The 20,188-nt window shown below is 41.0% G+C and overlaps 1 protein-coding gene across 2 annotated transcripts in view; it reads right to left on the bottom strand.

Annotated features, from left to right (window-relative positions):
* gtf3c3 (general transcription factor IIIC, polypeptide 3) overlaps positions 1–11,270 on the bottom strand; it is a 56,123-nt gene extending 44,853 nt beyond the window's left edge. For both annotated transcript variants that reach the window (XM_072578955.1, XM_072578956.1), the window contains exons 1-3: positions 11,129–11,270; positions 6,044–6,158; positions 1,213–1,385 (exon numbers count right to left, since the gene is read on the bottom strand). In XM_072578955.1, the coding sequence (XP_072435056.1) occupies positions 1,213–1,385; positions 6,044–6,158; positions 11,129–11,227 (387 nt within the window). In that variant the 5' untranslated portion in view covers positions 11,228–11,270. The remainder of the gene's footprint in view (positions 1–1,212; positions 1,386–6,043; positions 6,159–11,128) is intronic.
* Positions 11,271–20,188: the final 8,918 nt, after the last annotated feature.

Raw genomic sequence — 20,188 nt, 5'->3', positions numbered from 1 at the left:
TTCAGTAAACGTTTTTAAAGCTAAGATAGATTTTTTTAAACAATAAATGAATTAAGGGTTACAGTGGGTACGTGGAGAGGGCGGGTACGTGGAGCTGAGGCCATGAAAAGATCAGCCATAATCTTATTGAATGGTGGACCAGACTCGAAGGGCCGGCTGGCCTACTTCTGCTCCTAGTTCTTATGTTCTCATCACAAACCATACATTAAGAAGAATAGGCTTCATCTGCTTATCTCCTCTGAAAATATGAAAAATAATGTTAATATGTTCATAACTCTCAAGTCTCCTTCTCAACAGATTCTAATCCAATTCCCAGCTAAAAGTCTCAATTGAACGGGAATCAATTGTCTTTCCTGGGAGTTAACTATTTGCTTACTTTAAGCACCTTTATTTCAAGAAAACATTTGTTGCTAACTTATGCCATTGCACACTGTGTCCCCATCCTCACTTATATTAGTGGAATAAAGAAGTTTCAGGAAAAAAACATGATAACAGACTTGAAAATAATTAGAGACAAGTATGCTTGAAGTAAACAAATATTGTCATCTACTAATTTAAGTGCTGTGGTCTCTAGAAAATTAATGCTTCCCTTGAGTTTGTGATTTTAATCTTAATGGAGTGGTGACGTCTTTTGAGGATCCCAATGAATTCTTCTAATTCTGCTTGTGTGTGAGATCCAAACACCCCATACATCAGCACAAATACAGTCGTTAATGTTCTGATATGAATGCCAAACCTCGCAAAAGAGTTATTGAAAATGCAAACGAAGTCCCTGAAAATCAAAATGAAGCCATTGAAAAAAAATTATTTTGATTCTCCTTTACACCATTACCCTTCAGAAATGGCCTCACCATATTGAGAATTTATCATAAATAATCTGACATACTGTAATATATTTGTAATGACCCAAAAGGTCTCGCATTTCCTAATTTTTCTGGGATTCAAACTATACAAATTATGGACAATTCTACCTGGAAAGATTCATAAGTAGTAATTCAAACAGCAATTTCAGATTATTGTTAAAAGTTTATTAATTTCAAAATTTAAACGTAAAGTTTCAAATTATAGTATCTACTGTGTTTAAAAGTATATGAGATTACATTTTTATACTCATTGGCATTACTAAAGGGTTTTTTCCTCAGAAAGTGGTTTTTACACTCAATTAATTTCAATGTAGCATTTTCTATGTGCTGAGTGTTGCAATTTGCTCACCCTTTGCATTTTCTTATGTTCCCGGTGTAGCTCCATTTCTAAGGCAAAAACTTCTCCAGCAGAGAGCTGTTCACTTTGTTCCTGTTCCTCATCATCATCATCACTTACATGATCACCAAACATTGAAGCAAAAACCCGATGGACAGACTTGCTAACACCATCAGAAGTTTCTTCTGCAGAATAAACAATTGCTAATTTTGAATTTGTGCTTGTTTAGAAGAAGTTAAATATTCACAACTAAAGTTGAAATAAAAACAAGACAGTTAACAATTCACTGTATATTTTATAATAATAGGATTTTCACTCTTTACGTGTTTTAGGAAATGTAGTCTCTTTATTTTTTATCATCTTCCAGTATCAGACTTAATTCGGGATCATAAAATCATCCAAAAGGAGAGTACTATTGGATTTGAAACGTTAACTCTATTTTTCTCTCTCTACGAATGCGGATAGATCTTTTTGAGTCTCTTGCATGGTTTGCCTTTATATCATAAAATCATTATATCATAAATAGTTACACTATACTAATTTACAAAGGTTCTTTTTAATGTGTGCCCTGCACCCAGAACAAGTTGGAGAAACCGTAAAATTTGGCTTAGGATAACCTTTTCCATCAGGCTGACACTTGTTAGTACATGTCAAAATAATTCAAACTGCGAAGTGCTTTTGAATAGCTGATGATGTGAGAGGTGGCATATGAATGAAATCTTTCCTTCACTCAAATGGAGATTTAATATTAAAAACATTAGTTACTATCAAATATTCTATTACTAATGCATTATTGCAAACTGCAAACAAAACCATTGAACACAGCTGTGTGCTGTTTGTAAACTGATCCAAGTATGTGTTCCCAGCCACACATGGGAGTGAATATATCAAATTAAGTGTATCAGTCCTGCTCTATTTGCCTTACCAAAATGCAACACTTCAGACTTCTCTAAATTAAACTCCATCTTCCATTCCTTGGCCCATTGGCCTCTCTGATCAAGGTCATGTTGTACTATGAGATACAGATGTTTCTACACCAAAACAACATTTTCAATGCAAACTAGGGCATTGAAATGGAGTAGCTCAAAGTACATTTACGCACAGTGTAAAACCCATTTAAACCACTTGATTTAAATTTTGACGGGATTCATCAGGATTTCTGAGGGAAGTTAGTTTGGAGATACCAGGGGCTCAAACCATAATCTTTCAACTCTCCTTGGATATAGGAGCATTGCCAGACTACTGGAGGATTGCAACTGTTAAAGACCTGTTCAAAACAAGGAGAGAAGTATAAATCTGACGACTACAGATGTATCAGTCTAATAACAGTTAAAGAATTAATTATTCTCAGGACAGAATTAATTATGATTCCCCAGTGAAAATTAAGTAAACTCAAGTCACCATTGTTCCAGAGGACCCCAGGGCTGCCGAGAGATGACTGGTGGTGAGTTTAGCCAGTGGGTCATCACCCCTAAGGCAAGGGCTGAAGTTGAGAAAACAGGACCTTCATGGTGACCTCAGCTGGTACAGGAATTAAACCCAAGCTGTTAGCATCACTCCTCATCACAAATCACCATCAGCCATCTGAGTCGTACAGTAAGGGACAACCAACATGGATACAATAAAGATCAGTCATTTCTGACTAAACTTTCTTATTGAACACTTTAATGAAGTAACAGAGTGAATTGATGAAGGTAGTCCAATGGGTATATTTACATTTTCAAAACATATTTGGTAATACCACATAAAAGAATTCTTTAGAAGATAAAATATGTTATTATAAGAATGTAATTGGCCATGTGCCAGGAGGCAGAAAATAGAGGTGAATGGACATTCCTGCAACTTGAGAAAGACATGGAGTGGCATGCCCTAAAGCTAGTATTAGGAGCTTTGGTCATCATTATATAGAAATGATATGGATTTGATTATAGGAAATACAGTTTCCTACTTTGAAGATGGTACACAACTTGGCAATTTAGTAAACAGAAAGCAGAAGCATGCCAATTTTCAGGAACACAGACCGAATATTGAAATGGGTGGACACATTGAAGATACAATTCAATATAAGTATGGATAGAGTGTATACTTGAAAAGAAACAACATGAAGGAGTTATGTAGTGGACAGAGAAGGTTATCTCAGAGTACAACAGGACCTTGATCAGATAGGCCAATGGGCCAAGGAATGGCAGATGGAGTTTAATTTAGAGAAGTCTGAAGTGTTGCATTTTGGTAAGGCAAATAGAGCAGGACTGATACACTTAATGACAGGGCCCTGGGGAGTGTTGCCGAGCAAAGAGATCTTGAGGTGCAGCTTCATAGTTTCTTAAAGTGGAGTCGCAGGTACCAGGGTAGTGAAGAAGGCATTTGGTATGCTTGCCTTAATTGGTCAGTGTTTTGAGTGGGGAGTTGGGATGTCATTTTGTGGCTGTAAAGGAAATTGGCTAGGCCACTTTTGGAATAATGCATTCAATTCCAGACTCCCTGCTATAGGAAAGATGTTCAACTTGAAAAGAGTGCATAAACGATTTACAAGGATGTTGTCAGGGTTGAAGGGTTTAAACTATAGGGAGAAGCTAAATATGCTGGGGCTATTTTGCCTTGTGTGTTGGAGGTTAAGAGGTGATGTTATAGAGATTTATAAAATCATAAAGGGCATGGATAGGATGAATAGCCAAGGTCCTTTCCTCAGGCTAGGGGAGTCCAAAACAAGGAGGTATAGGTTGAAGGTTGAAGGTGAGAGGGGAAAGATTTTAAAGACACCTAAGGAGCAATTTTTTCACACATAGGGTGATGCATGTATGGAATGAACTGCCAGAGGAGGCTGATACAATTACAACATTTAAAAGGCATCGAGTTGGGTATATGAATAGAAAAGGTTCAGAGGAAAATGGGCCAAATGGGACTAGATTAATTTAGGATATCCAGTTGTCATGATTGAGTTTGACTGAAGGGTCAGTTTCCATGTTGTACAGCTCTATGACTCTATAATCGAAATGGTATTATTTTGAGATGGGTGCAAAAGCAGAGGAATCTGGAAGCACATTTTCATAAGTCTTCAAAGGTGGCAAGGAAGTTGCCAGGATGGTTAGGTAAATATTTTGGACACATAACTTTGTGAATAGGAGCATTGAATAGTGGGGATTTATGGAATTTATGGGCATTTATACATGGAATATTGGAGACTTCAGTTACTTGGACAAGATTTTTTTTTCCTCTTTGGACCATAGAAGGTTATAGGAAGACCTAACAGATGCAATCAAATCAGAAATGGCTGTGATAATTCAAGTAGGGAGAAACACTGGCTGCTTATCCATCAGGAAGTGTGCTTCCTTTAAGTACATGAGGAAACAACTGGAAACTAACTGATGCAATTTTTTTTCAAATTTAATTGCTCATGGATTTTAAACATGGGAGACTCCTATAAATTAAGATCACAAGTGTGTCAATAATGAGAGGTCACAGATTTTTAAAAATTTACAAAAGAAAGGAAATAAGGAAAAAAACTAATTCACACCAACAGTTGTTATGATGTGGAACACATTATCTGAAAGAGTGATGAAATCAGATTCACAGTAATTTCAAAGGGCAAGCAGACAAGTATTTAAATAGAACTAACTTTCAGGGTTAATGGGAAAAATGTAAGCCAAAAGTCTTTCATACAACTGGGATGACAACAACTGAACATGTGATCTCCTTTTGTGCTGTAACGCTTTATGATGAGTCAGATATAAAAAATTACACAAGGTCTGCCTGAACAAGACAAAGAGTGGCAAGTTCAAGCAAACATTATATAAAGTTGAGGAACCTTCAATTTTCTCTCATCTCCAGTTGAATTCTAGAGATTACACACATGGTGTTTAAATGGAAACTTCTTCACACGTGAAGGATATCAAAGTCATTTGAGACGTAGGGAGTGGTCATTCCTGCACATTTACAAATCTCCAGAATCCCTTGTGATGGTCCCATTCTCAGAATTATGAAGCATCGATATTTGGTGGTGATGGTGACACCTTTGGGAAACACTGGCTACTTATCCATCAGGAAGTGCGCTTCCTTTAAGTACATGAGGAAAGCAACGGGAAACTAAGTGATGCAATTTTTTTTCAAATTAATTGCTCATTGGTGTTAAACATGAAAGACTCCTATCAGAGAGGAAAGCACAAGATCACAAGTCATGGAGAAATGAGCACAATACTTGTCCTTATGTTTCCTACCTTACAACAGGGACTGCACTTCAAAATGTATTTTATTGGCTGTATATGCTAGGAGACAAATAGTTGTAGCAAAAAGCACTATTTAAATACCAGGTTGTTTTTTTTTTATCTTCGACAGATTAAGACAATTACATATCAGAAAGCAGTTCTCACTGCTTCAGCAAAGATCAGCTTTTAACAAAGATTATTGTTACTTGGAAACTTGGCTTTGAAAATGAAGGAAAATGAATTTCACTTACTGTTTGTGACAGAGTTTGATGTGCATTTTTTTTAAAGATATCAGAAAGTCAATGAGTTTAAAAAGTAGTTTCAAAAAAATCATTCTACCAAATAAGTTAGTTGACTGTGCTCAAGGCACTATATTGATGAAAGTTACTGTTTTAAAACGCAAGACGTCAAGTAGGATGTAACCCACATCACAGTAGGAGCAGACCCTGCGAAATCTATGTTATCTAGCTTGCCAAATGCTTTACCAATTAGAAATTTACAATGTGTAAAATGGTATCATTTAATTGAATAAACCAAAATAATTTTTATGTTTTAATTTTCTGTATACCATAGCAACATCTATAATTTCTTGCTTGAAAAGTGGCACTGACAAGCTTTTCTAAATTAGATTAAAGATGTACCTAAATCATTTGGTTTTTGCTTGTTTCGGCTGTGAGAGGCCCTGGAAGGGCCAACTTGATCTTCAACTGCAGTGATTTCTGCTTCATCTTCAGTCACTCCATCACCAACGGCTTCCTAAACAAAAAACACTTATCATATGGGACATTGGTTAGGCCACTGTTGGAATATTGTGTGCAATTCTGGTCTCCTTCCTATTGGAAAGATGTTGTGAAACTTGAAAAGGTTCAGAAAAGATTTACAAGGATGTTGCCAGGGTTGGAGGATCTAAGCTACAGGGAGAGGATGAACAGGTGGGGCTGTTTTTCCCGGAGCGTCGGAGGCTGAGGAGTGACCTTATAGAGGTTTACAAAATTATGAGGGGCATGGATAGGATAAATAGGCAAAGTCTTTTCCCTGGGGTCGGGGAGTCCAGAACTAGAGGGCATAGGTTTAGGGTGAGAGGGGAAAGATATAAAAGAAACCTAAGGGGCAACCTTTTCACGCAGAGGGTGGTACGTGTATGGAATAAGCTGCCAGAGGATGTGGTAGAGGCTGGTACAATTGCAATATTTAAGAGGCATTTGGATGGGTATATGAATAGGAAGGGTTTGGAGGGATATGGGCTGGGTGCTGGCAGGTGGGACTAGATTGGGTTGGGATATCTGGTCGGCATGGACGGGTTGGACCGAAGGGTCTGTTTCCATCACTATGACTCTATATCATATTCAAAGCAAACACATATCATAGATGGAAAAATGTTAAAATCATGCATGCATTTCATATTTTCTTGTTTTTTAACCAATTATAAAATTAACACACTTACAATATAAGTACAGTGAGCTCACACTTCAAAATGCTCAATTCAGGCAATTGTGAACAAAATTTACATTTACCGTGTCATTAACAGTCAATTTCAATTCTCATTTAGCACTAAATGCTTCTCCTCCATGAAAAACAAGTTTTATTCTAATTCCTAAAATCTTTACATCAAACTGTTGATCCATCTCGTACTCCCATCCAAAATACAAGATATTTCCTCATTTGAGAAAAAAATGATTCTCTGCAATAATACGCTGAGAATGTTGAGAACATTTACTACTTATACGGAACTTTGAAATATCACAAAGGCAAATTTCATTTCCAGTCAGACACCATCTTAACTCAGAAAAATATCCTTTACGGTCACCCAGTTAAAATTCTGCAACTCATTCATCAACATCCAAATGGATGGGCCTACATCACAAGAATTGCAGTGGTTTAAGAAAACAGCTATCTAAAACAAAATCAATTCACTCACTGGAAAATCATCCAAAAACATGCTCTTGAGGCAATTAGAACTTCAAACTAACCATTGGTGTATTTTACATAAAATATATGAATTATCTGCATATTCCTTTCACTGTCAGTCATTAGATTCTAATACTTCCAGATTATAGTACAACATTACCTGTGCAGTAGAGGTCAAAGAACTTGTGGCATAGTGACAGTATCCCTATGTCTATAAATGTAATTCCAATTTCCAGCCTGCTCTCACCATCTCTGATCTTCCCTTCTCATTGTCAACATGTGTTTCCATTTCTGGAGATAGGCTGGCCACAAATATCCACTACAAACCACTGTCTCTCACAGTTACCTTGACTATGCATGCTCACATACTACTTCCAGTAAAGACTCCATTCCATTGTCCCAGTTCCTCTGTTTCTGTCGCATCTGTTCTGATGGTGCTAATGCCGAAATGTCCACCTTCTTACTCAACCAAGCATTCCCCAGCACCATAGTTGACAGGGCCCTCAGCCAAGTCTGACCCATCTCCCACATGTTAGCTTCCACACTCTCTCATCCTTCCCACCATAGCGATAGTGGGGCTCCTTGTCCTCACCTACCATCTCACCAGCATCCACAGGTAGAAGATCATTAGCCACTATTTCTGCCACCCCAGCAGGATGCCACTACTAGACATATATTTCCTCCCCTCTCTTGTCACTGTTCCCACCTGTTCCCTGGTCCACTCTTTCAGTCCCAATACCACCCCACACAGCCCCCATGGCATTCTCCACGCAACCACAGAAGGTGTAATACTGTCCATATACTTCCTCCTTCTTCAGTATCCAAAGGCCCTAACACTACTTCCAGGTGAAGCTGTGCTTTGGGGAAACAAAGCTTGGACTGGGTAACTGCTTTGCAGGAAGTTAAAAATCACAACACCAGGTTATACTCCAACAGGTTTATTTGGAAGCTCTCAGAGTGCCACTCCTTGTTCAGGTGGTTGTGGGGTAGGACCACAAGGCACAGAATTTATAGCAAAAAATTACAGTGTCATTCAAGTAAAATTATATACTTAACAAACCTCAATTGCCCAAATAAATCTGTTGGACGATAACCTGGTGTTGTGTGATTTTTAAACTTAGTCCACCCCAGTCCAACACTGGCTCCTCCACATCATGCTTCGCAGAACACGTTCTATCTGCAAAAAAAAAAAGACCATGAACTTCCTGTTGCCTGCCATTTGAACACATCACTTTGTTCCCTGGCCAACATCACTGTCTCAGGCTTGCTGCAGTGCTCCAGCAAAACTCAGCACAAGCTGGAAGAATAGCACCTCATTTTCCGCTTGGGAACTGTGCAACCTTCTGGACTCAATATCAAGTTCAACATGTCCTTACCCTAACCCCACACACCAGGCCTTGATATCACATAGTCTGCGATTACACACTACCCATCGTTAGCTACTAATAGACCCCATTAGCTATTATTCATTCTCCTAGGCTGTTATCCATTCCTTTGTTTGTCCAACTGTTCTTCTCATTGGGCTCTATTGACCTATCATTTATTCAGGTGGCCTTCCCCACTATCTTCTGCATAAAAACTACTCTTCTCTAACTACAATTGGTTCAAAAGAATGGTCACTGGATTCAAAACATTAACTCTGATTTCTCCGCACAGTTGCTGCCAGACCTGCTGAGATTTTCCAGCAATTTCTGTTTTTGTTCCTGAGAGCATACCCGCCTGAGTCAGAAGTTTTCATGTGCCACTCTATGACTTGATGGCAAAACAGGTTAGTATCAATTTTCAAATCTTTCCAACATATGCCAATGGCACACAGTAAGAGTGGGAAATACTCCTGGTCAGTCATGTAATGTTTTGGGCTCCAACATGCACATAAAGTTTATGCTGCCACAACAAACTGTACTTTTTCTGAGGGAGAAGAGAGGATCCAGTTGGTTCAGATTGCTGAACAGCTGGTGTAGATCAGACCTGCCTCCAAGCAGAGAGTTCATTATGAGAAAGCAAAGGCTCCTATTTCTAATTTGGCTTCTCTGAATTTCTACTAATACCTCTTTACACGCAGCTTGCCCATGGTATCAATGTGAAAAAAGTTAAGTCAGTAAATCTCCTTGTTAAGGTTGTAACATTAGAGAATTTAGTACACCAAGCTAATTAATTAATTTGTGAACATCTGGCAGTTAGACATAGTGAATATATGCCCGAGGTCTTACAGTCACACTGTTTATGAATGTTAGCTACCTGTCTTTCTGATATATGCATGCACAAATGTATTTTACTCAATTTATCAAGAAGAAAATGATCAGTTTGAGGAAGGACTGCATTGAGCTAACACTCTTAGTAAAGGAGATGTATGCATTCTGCTCAGGGCCAAGGAAAAGGGGCTATACATAATGCACACCAAAGATGATTATGATAAGAAGGATATTTTTGTGGCTGGTGGCTCTGAGTAACAACATATTCACCTCTGAATCAAACTGTTGTGAGTTCAAGCCCCACTGCAATAATTTAAATATAGAAGGCTGAAGCTTCTGCCAAGTGGCAATCATTTCCAGCACAAACATTATTGGGTGCCGGGGTGGGGGGTGGTAACAGGCTATAATGGTAGGTGGGTAAAAGAGTATAATACCATATGGTTAATGACTTTTCCCCCACATGGGGTGAGTCCATAAGACCTAGGAGTGGAAGTAAGGCCATTTGGCCCATCGAGTCCACTCCACCATTCAATCATGGCTGATGGGCATTTCAACTCCACTTACCCACATTCTCCCCATAGCCCTTAATTCCTTGTGACATCAAGAATTTATCAATCTCTACCTTGAAGACATTTAGCATCCTAGCCTCCACTGCACTCTGCGGCAATGAATTCCACAGGCCCACCACTCTCTGGCTGAAGAAATGTCTCCGCATTTCTGTTCTGAATTTACCCCCTCTAATTCTAAGGCTGTGTCCGCAGGTCCTAGTCTCCTCACCTAACGAAAACAATTTCCTAGCATCCACCCTTTCCAAGCCATGTATTATCTTGTAACTAGTCCAGAACTAGAGGGCATAGGTTTAGAGTGAGAGGGGAAAAATTTAAAAGGAGCCTAAGGGGTAACTTAGTCACACAGGTGGTGCTTGTATGGAATGGGCTGCCAGAGGAAGTGGTGGAGGCTGGTACAATTACAATATTTAAAAGGCATCTGAATGTGTGTATGAATAGATTGGGTTTAGAGGGATATGGGCCAAGTGCTGGAAGATGGGACTAGATTAGGTTAGGATATCTGATCAGTGCAGACGATTGGAACCGAAGGGACCGTTTCCATGCTGTGCATCTCAGTGACTCTATGTAGGGTAGCGAGTAAGTGTGGGTGGGATTTGGATGTACCAGGTCAGAGTTTGTATCTGACCAGTGTATTCCACAAGGGTTCAGAGGCGGGGCATCAATGTGAGTGATTTGCAGTGGGGGTATCATTTTTACAGCAGACTAGGAGTGACAGCAAGTCGTGCTCCCCTTATCCCCAACATCAATGAAGCTAAGTCGGAACCATCAAGTCTCCAGCTCTAAAGCAGAGGTTTGTTGATGCCGGGCAATTATCCATCAGAAGCTTAAATGTCCCAGTAATAACCAATTAATAATCTCCGACCGTCTGAAGACGGAAATATCTGGGCCTTAACGCAATCTGACACTTGGGTGAAGTACTGAGGGACTGTTTAACACTGAAAGGTGCGATTAGACGTGTATCTAGATTTGGCCCGTCCTCTGGGATGATGGATAAAAGATGTTGTTGTAAAGGACAATGGGTTTGTGGGGGGGAGAGAGAACTGTTCGAGTCTCTCACCTTTTCTGTGGCTTTCCTCTCCTCTCGGAGCCGTTCAAATTCCTCAAATGTGATCTTTCCTTCCAAGTAGTCGATCAGCTCGGGGCTAAAGCCAGACATTTTCGACCCGGACAGATTACACTGTGACACTCATCTCTCGGTGCTTTCAGCCTGTACCGTCCGGTGGAACGCGGAGACCCTATGTTTGTTCCGGGCTTTCCATTCCCCCTCCTTTAAAAAGGCCTGATTTTCTGGTCCCTTTGGTCCTTGCCTTGCTTCGATTTTCAACTGCTTTCATACAGAACTTTATAAATTATCTCCTCATTGTTCCACTGTTTTCATTGGCAACTTATTGTGACCAAAGCCTAGTTCAAGTAGTTGACATGATTTTGTAATTTATTATGAAATTTCTTCAAACTGACAGACTTCAAATGTAAAACTGAAGTCTGTTTTAAACAAATGAAGTGGAGGAAATCATTTCTTTAACGGACTTTGATTCTGGGCGTGAAATGGAGATGCAGTTAAAGAGACACAATTTTTAGTTTTGTTTTGGTTTTTTGTTCTTCAGTTGTACGTCAAGTTGATGTGGCCAATGCAATATTGATTGCCTGGGTGTGCAGTTTCAGCATATTTTCTTTTGTGTGCATGCAATGTGAGTATCACTGCTCAGGCCAGTGTTTATTGTCCATCTCTAAATGCCCCTGAGAAGGTCATGGTGGTGAGCTACCTTCTTAAACTGCTGCTGTCCAATTGGTGCAGGTAAAGAATGCTGTTAGGGAGTTCCACGATTTTGATTCAGTATCATTGAAGGAACAGTGATATAATTCCAAATCTGGACAGTGAGTACCTTTTTATAGGGATACTTGCAGATAGTGGTATTCCCATGCTGCCTTTGTCCTTTGAGATAGTAGATTTGGATTTGGATAGTGATGTCTAAGAAAGCTTGATGAATTTCTCCTGAATATCTTGTGGATAGTACACACTACTGCTACCGAGTGGCAGTGGTGGAGAGACTAAATGTATTTATGGACGTGGTGCCAGTCAAGTGAATGTTTTTTTCCTGGATGGTGTCAAGCTTCTTCAATGTTTTTTGATCTGCACTCATCCAGGCAAGTGGGAAGTATTCTGTCAGACTCCTGATTTGTGCCTTGTAGATGGTGGTTAGGTTCTGGAGAGTTAGGACACTGTATGATTCCTAGCTTCTGACCTGCTGTTGTAGACATATACTTGTATTACTGATCCAGGTACAGTTTTTGTCAATGTTAGCTGCAGCCTATTGATAGTGGAGTTTCAATGATGATTCCATTGAATGTGATGGTTAGATTCTCTTGTGGAGATGGTCATTATCTGGCAGTTGTATGGTGTAGATGTTACTTGACACTTGCCTGTCCTACCGTGAATATTGCACATGAGTACATCAGAACCTCCACTGGTTTCTGTCATGCATCTCCCAACAATATAGGTGCTGAAAAACTTGTGCCATTATCTAGTCTGCACACCATACATTTACCACCATAAATAGCAATTAAATAAATGACTCTGCTTGAAGTGCCAGTTCAATATTGCATTTTGACTGTTTTCCTTTTTTTTTACAGCATCTTTTACATTCATGTATGAGGGCAGATGATGCCTAGTTTAATGCCTCAGCTAAAAAGGTAGCATTAGACCTTCTGGAGCCACTACAGTTCAGATGGTGTTGATGCACCACCAATTGTGTCAGATGACCTTTTTCACGATTCAACCTGAAGAAGATGAAGGTTAAGATCTGTGCCTCAAATCTCTGGTTTTTGTTGGTTCATCTGCAAGAGATCCTGGAAGGGCAATCCCACTGTGATTCTAAAGTAGTGCCAACATATGTCCAAATTTGGTTGACATATAAATTGGAAGGAGTCATGGAGTTGATGGTGTTCTCATTCTTTAGTGTAAGAAATCTACAGTCCTTATCTCCATACTACTTGATGCATCACACACCCATCACTAACTAGCAGCACTCCCAGATGCTTGAAACCTAACACTCATGTACTCTACCTCAGGCTTGTGCATGTATCAGTATCAAACATGCCTTTCACTGCCTCTAACTGGTCAGCTATGGCATCATCCAAACACAGTGCTATTCTACCTTACCTCCTGTAGGTAGTAGTGGAATGCAATAGATTAGATTCCCTACAGTGTGCAAACAGGCCCTTTGGCCCAACAAGTCCACATCGATCCTCTGAAGAGTAATCCACCCAGACCCATTTCCTCTCTGACTAATGCACCTAACACTATGGGCAATTTATTAGATTACTTACAGTGTGGAAACAGCCTCTTCAGCCTAACAAGTTCACATCGACCCTCCGCAGAGCAATCCACCCAGACCCATTCCCCTACATTTACCCCTTCGCCTAACACTATAGGCAATCTAGCATGGCCAATTCACCTAACCTGCACATCTTTGGACTGTGGGAGGAAACCGGAGCACCCAGAGGAAACCTACACAGACAAGGAGAGAATGTGCAAACTCCACACAGACAGTCACCCAAGGCTGGAATTGAACCTGGGTCTCTGATACTGTGAGGTAGCAGTGCTAACCACTGAGCCACCATGTTGCCTTAATAGAAAGAAGCAGAGCAGAATTGATAAGGATATGGACACCTGCATCTTTGAATCCTGCAAAGAAGTTTGCTTTTAACATCACTGGGAGACCACTTGGCACCTAGAATCATTGAGGAGAAAGTAAGGACTGCAGATGCTGGAGATCAGAGCTGAAAATGTGTTGCTGGAAAAGCGCAGCAGGTCAGGCATCATCCAAGGAGCAGGAGTATCGATGTTTCAGGCATGAGCCCTTCTTCAGGAATGAGGAGGGTGTGCCAAGCAGGCTAAGATAAAAGGTAGGGAGGAGGGACTTGGGGGACGGGCATTGGAAATGCGATAGGTGGAAGGAAGTTAAGGTGAGGGTGTTAGGCTGGAGTGGGGGTGGGGCCGGAGAGGTCAGGAAGAAGATTGCAGGTTAGGAAGGTGGTGCTGAGTTTGAGGGTTGGGACTGAGGCAAGGTGGGGGGAGGGGAAATGAGGAAACTGGAGAAATCTGAGTTCATCCCTTGTGGTTGGAGGGTTCCTAGGCAGAAGATGAGGTGCTTTTCCTCCAGGCGTCGTGTTGCCATGGTCTGGCGATGGAGGAGTCCAAGGACCTGCATGTCCTTGGTGGAGTGGGAGGAGGGGTTGAAGTGTTGAGCCACGGGGTGGTTGGGTTGGTTGGTCCGGGTGTCCCAGAGGTGTTTTCTGAAACATTCCGCAAGTAGGCGGCCTGTCTCCCCAATATAGAGGAGGCCACATTGGGTGCAGTAAATGATGTGTGTGGAGGTGCAGGTGAATTTGTGGCGGATATGGAAGGATCCCTTGGGGCTTTGGAGGGAAGTAAGGGGGGAGGTGTGGGCGCAAGTTTTGCATTTCTTGCGGTTGCAGGGGAAGGTGCCGGGAGTGGAGGTTGGGTTGGTGGGGGGTATGAAACCCAACCTCCACTTCTGGCACGTTCCCCTGCACACCCCCCACCAACCCAACCTCCACTCCCTGCACCTTCCCCTGCAACTGCAAGAAATGCAAAACTTGCACCCACACCTTTCCCGCCCCCCCCCCCCCCCCCCCGCCCTTACTTCCCTCCAAGGCCCCAAGGGATCCTTCCATATCCGCCACAAATTCACCTGCATCTCCACACACATCATTTACTGCACCCAATGTGGCCTCCTCTATATTGGGGAGACAGGCCGCCTACTTGCAGAATGTTTCAGCGAACACCTCTGGGACACCCAGACCAACAACCCAAGCACCCAGTGGCTCAACACTTCAACTCCCTCTCCCACTCCACCAAGGACATGCAGGTTCTTGGACTCCTCCATCGCCAGACCATAGCAACACGACGGCTAGAGGAAGAGTGCCTCATCTTCTGCCTAGGAACCCTCCAACAACAAGGGATGAATGCAGATTTCTCCAGTTTCCTCATTTCCCCTCCCCCCCCACCTTGCCTCAGTCCCAACCCTCAAACTCAGCACCACCTTCCTAACCTGCAATCTTCTCCCTGACCTCTCCGCCTCCACCCCCACTCCCGCCTATCACCCTCACTTTAACCTCCTTCCACCTATCGCATTTCCAACGCCCCTCCCCCAAGTCCCTCCTCCCTACCTTTTTATCTTAGCCTGCTTGGCACACTCTTTTCATTCCTGAAGAAGGGCTCATGCCCGAAACGTCGATTCTCCTGCTCCTTGGATGCTGCCTGACTTGCTGCGCTTTTCCAGCAACACATTTTCAACCTAGAATCATTGAGACTATTGAAGATGATGATATATTTCTGCCTTATATGTAGCACCCCCCTCTCAACTTGTAGCACACCATGATCCTTCTATCTGGAACAATGAGTGATTTGCAATTGGTGTGGATGTTGAGCTCTGGCTTCCCACTCAAACCCAGCCCTAAAAATGCACTGCAGACCGGAAAGTGATTAAAGGATGATTTGTTTGCCAGCTTCCTAAGAGGGTTACGGTGGCAGACAAGCATGACTGTAAAGGACTTTAGTGAGAACCTAAGATGGGGTGGCACTTACAGAACACCGTGGGGCATGCAGTTTAAGTTCAGTATGCACTGGCTGGCCAACCAGACAGTCTTCTGTCAATGTTCAGGAACATTGGATTCTCAATGCCAAGTTGACATCATGTAGAGCTTGCCCACTCTGCAGCCATTTTTCCATTTCCCTGTCATGTTGTCTACCAGGGGAACTACTATAATATTTTGGATTTGGGGGCTACACATTCCTAAGGTAAAGAGAGAACTTTTCGTAAGTCATTTTCAGATAGTTCGTTAACGTTATAAAGAAGCAACAAAATAGATGTGATAAACTGAATAGACAGTGAAAGCAGGCAACCTGTGACAGTCAAAATGGTTCACTGATATGAGAGCATGAATAGATGTGTTGATTTCTGTAGCTCTTCAGTAACTGCTCTGTACCAGAACTATTAGAGTCTTCCTTCATCTTTCCTGTTTCACCGATCCAAAGATGGCAGCTTTCCGGAAGCCATCTGCAGAAAACTGCCCCTTTTTGAGGGCATTTTCATATAATTTATTTCTAGGGCCTGGTAATTTGCTTTGTGTCAATTGCATATTCAAACACTTCTATCCAATGAATATAGGACAAGTACCCAAGAAGTCAGGATGGTTACTTCACACTCTGTCCATCCCCCTATTTGAGAGCATTCTTTTGTTCTTTCTAAACATCTGCATGTTAAATGGTACATGGGATGTCAGTCAACTCCCCTGACATTCAGATAATGATCTGAGTGCTGGGACTTTATCTCTGTCTCGAGAGTGTGGTGCGGGGAAAGCACAGCAAGTCAGGCAGCATCTGAGGAGCAGGAGAATCGACGGTTCAGGCATGAGTTCTTCATTGGAATCAGGATTCCTTCCTAATGAAGCGCTTATGCCCGAAACATCAATGTCCTGCTCCTCGGATGCTGCCTGACCTGCTGTGTGTTTCCAGTACCACACTCTTGACTCTGATCTCCAGCATCTGCAGTCCTCACTTTTTCCCTTTATCCCTGTCTAGAAATACTAATGTCTTTGCAGAAAGAGAAAAATCAATGCAGCCACAACAGTTACGAGTTCCATACTGTACAGAATATACTGGAAAGAGCTGGATTTTTAAAGCCTAAATTTCCTTGAATGTTACTGCATTCCGCAAGCCTGTTGTAGTCTCTGTGGACAGCTTACCTATTCCTTGTTCCCCCACCCCAGAGAGAACGTTGAAATAATCTCTGAATTCCAGTACCTCAACAACAATACCTCCAAAAATAATGCAGAGTACATCCAAATACTTTGCAATAGAAAATAAAACTTTTATGATTAATTACCTTTTGTCTTTAAATTGAATACCCTGCCATTTAAAGAAATTTTGCCCCTGAAAGGATGCTTTTTGCAGAGTAAACAATAAAGAGCTGCCTGCATGGAGTCAATGTATTACAAGAGGCAGCTGGGCTGCATCACAGCAGGATACAGTCTATTTGGGTGCACTGTTTGGGCCAAGCATGCCCCCCACTTTTTAATCCAGCAATGTCACAAAGCTCAGGCAAGTACCAGCTATCCACAGAGGGCAGGTTGGTAGAGTGGTACAAGTTATCCAGTGCGCCATTACAAACTGTACTATACAAGACAATTTTGCATCTACTGCATTTCTAATGTGTAGCCTCGAAATCCAAAATCTTATAGCAGTTCTTATTGCAATAGGCAACGTGTGGTTAAAAAGGCATTTGGCACACTTGCCTTCATTGCTCAGTACTTTGAGTATAGAAGTTGGGCTGTTATGTTAAAGTTGTACAGGACATTAGTGAGGCCTCTCTCTCTGCCCAGTTCTGGTTGCCTCGTTGTAGGAAGGATATTATCAACCTGGAGAGGGTTCAGAAGAGGTTTACCAGGATGGTGCCAAGTATGGAAGATGTGCGTTATGAAAAAAGCTAGATAGGCTGGAACTTTTTTCACTGGAGTGTAGGAGGTTCAGAGGTGACCTGATATGGTTTATAAAATAATGAGAGGTACAGGTAGAGTCAATGGTAGTTGCATTTTCCCTAAGATGGGGAGTTTTAAGATGAGGGGGCACATTTTTAAGTTGAGAGGAGAGAGACTTTAAAGATGTGAGGCAAATTTTTTTTAGTGTGGTTTGAGTGTGGCATGAACTTCCTGAAGAAGTGGTGGATGCAGGTACAATTACAACATTTAAAAGACATTTGGGTGGATACATGAATGGGAAAGGTTTGGAGGGATATGGGCCAGAAGCAGGTAGGTGGGACTAGCTTAGTTTGGGATTGTGTTTGGCATGAACTGGTTGGACTGATGGGTCTGTTTCTGTGCTGTATGACTCTATGACAGGGTAGCAGAGAAGTGACAGGAGAGTGGGTAACATGAAACTAGATAGACAAGTAAGGGAGAAAAGAGCTGTGTAAGCTAATGAAATTGGATAGCAAAATGGGAAGAAGTCTATGTGGAGCACAAATGTCACCATGAAGCAGTTGGGCTGAAAATCCTGTGTCTGCACTACACGTTCTATGTAATTGTATCAGTTTCATTGTCCATTGTCACTTATCTCCTTAACTCCAGTCACATCACTGTACCAATTCCAAGCCCCTTGACCTTTACTGGAATTCCAAGCTGTAATGAACTCCAATACTCTATTTAAATAAAATATTCATAAATATAGTTCAGTCTTTCATAATATCAAAGTATTAAATACAAACAGGGACATCATTTAAGACTTTAATCTGTAAACTGAACTATATTTATGATTCCTGATCCAATTATCCTCTGACTCACATCCCATTACATGTGAAAAATTCATGATTTTTTTTAGTTAAATGCAAAGCTGAAGGAAATTGACTGTCAGGTGTTATTGCCTCTAAGTGTACTTTTCTAATTCCAGCATTCAGTTAATGGAGAAATCACTAGATTATTCTGTAATACTTCCAATCTATGGATACCCTCTCATTGTAAAAATAATGCTTATTATTTACCATTTTTCCTCGTGCTCCTTGTGGAAAAAACACTCACTTAAAAGAATTGCTGTTACTCTGCAAATTTCAGAGGTAATACTATAATTACACGCATATTGGCACAACACATAGATTTCAAATAAAAAGACTATTTCCTTCAAGTATGACCAGATGAGGAAGGTTGAATTGACTCCCTTTTTAAATCTCCCCAGTTAGCCACTACAAATATTCCAAATTATTTTCCAGTACAAGGGTATAGATTTCTCCAGTTAAATAGATGCTTAATGTCCTCTGTAGTTAGGAGCCAATTACAAAGTTTCATACATTGAAAGAAAGAGTAATTTTATTATCTGCTAACCCAGGAAAAATAATGGTAGTACAACCATACACACACTAAAAAGCTAAAAAGGGATACTGTCCAGTACAAAAGCAAGATGAAAAGAACATACCGTTTAAACTTCTTCAAGCCTCCTTGAGGCACCAGGTTTAGACCTGAGACAATAGTTGTCCATCTGACGTCTTCAATGTTGAGCAATGGTGAGTTTTGCCATTGTCCTTCATATCCTTGATTGTTGTAATGTTTTTAATCTGTCTGTCACTAGGCACTTTTCCATCATAAGAGGCTAAAATAGCACCTTCTCTAACTGTAGCAACAAATCCATATCTTTGCCAAAAAAAACAGTTCCTTAAAATACAAGCTTTTTTTATGTGTATTTCATCTGTAGGAGTTATGATTCTTTAGCTTTGCCAAATTAAACATAAGGTTCCATCTCCAATATGTGAGAATTTGCCTGAAGTGTAATTCAGAGTTGGAGACAAGGAACTCTTGTTCACGCTTAACTAGATTGACTGGTTTAATTGCCTTTTGATAAAAGGGTAATTTTGTCTTTGTTTATGTCATGTCTTTGTTTCTCTTGTTTTCATGATTTGTCCAGGTGTTGCTGTGATCATTCTAATCCAGATTTTGTTTCCTTTTTTAAACCATCCCAGACCATGCACATCCCAGGGATAAAGTAAGATGATGGATTTTGAAAAACAATAGTCCATATTTTGTCACTATTGTGACTCCTTTCAAATAAATCATTGACTGTAAAAATGGTAGAAGCACAAATTCTCGTCACATTTAAAAAGTACTTGGATATGCACTTGAAGTGTAGTAACCTACAGCTTTACTAAAAACAGAGCTGTAGAGGATTCAGCAGAATTTATTGAAATCCTTGTATTAACAATATCCCATCCACAGTGCATTGAAGTCAGTGGATTCTTTTTGTTTAAGATTGGGCTGTAACTGTCCCCCTCAGCCTATTACACCAAACATATTCTCCCACTGTCAGCATGGGTTTCCTCCAGGTGCTCCAGTTTCCTCCCAGAATCCAAAGATGTGCAGGTTAGGTAAATTTGACCATGCTAAATTGCCCATAATTCAGGGATGTGTAGGTTAGGTGTATTAGTCAGGGGTAAATGTAGAGTAAGAGGGCAGAGGAATGGGTCTGGGTGGGTTACTCTTTGGAGGGTCAGTGTGGACATGTTGGGCCAAATGGCCTGTTTCCACACTGTAGGGATTCTATGATACAACT

This window comes from Chiloscyllium punctatum, chromosome 10 (assembly GCF_047496795.1).
Source record: "Chiloscyllium punctatum isolate Juve2018m chromosome 10, sChiPun1.3, whole genome shotgun sequence".
NCBI lineage: Eukaryota > Metazoa > Chordata > Chondrichthyes > Orectolobiformes > Hemiscylliidae > Chiloscyllium > Chiloscyllium punctatum.
The sequence above is the reverse complement of the archived record's forward strand: the minus strand, read 5'-3'. Positions and strand labels throughout refer to the sequence as shown.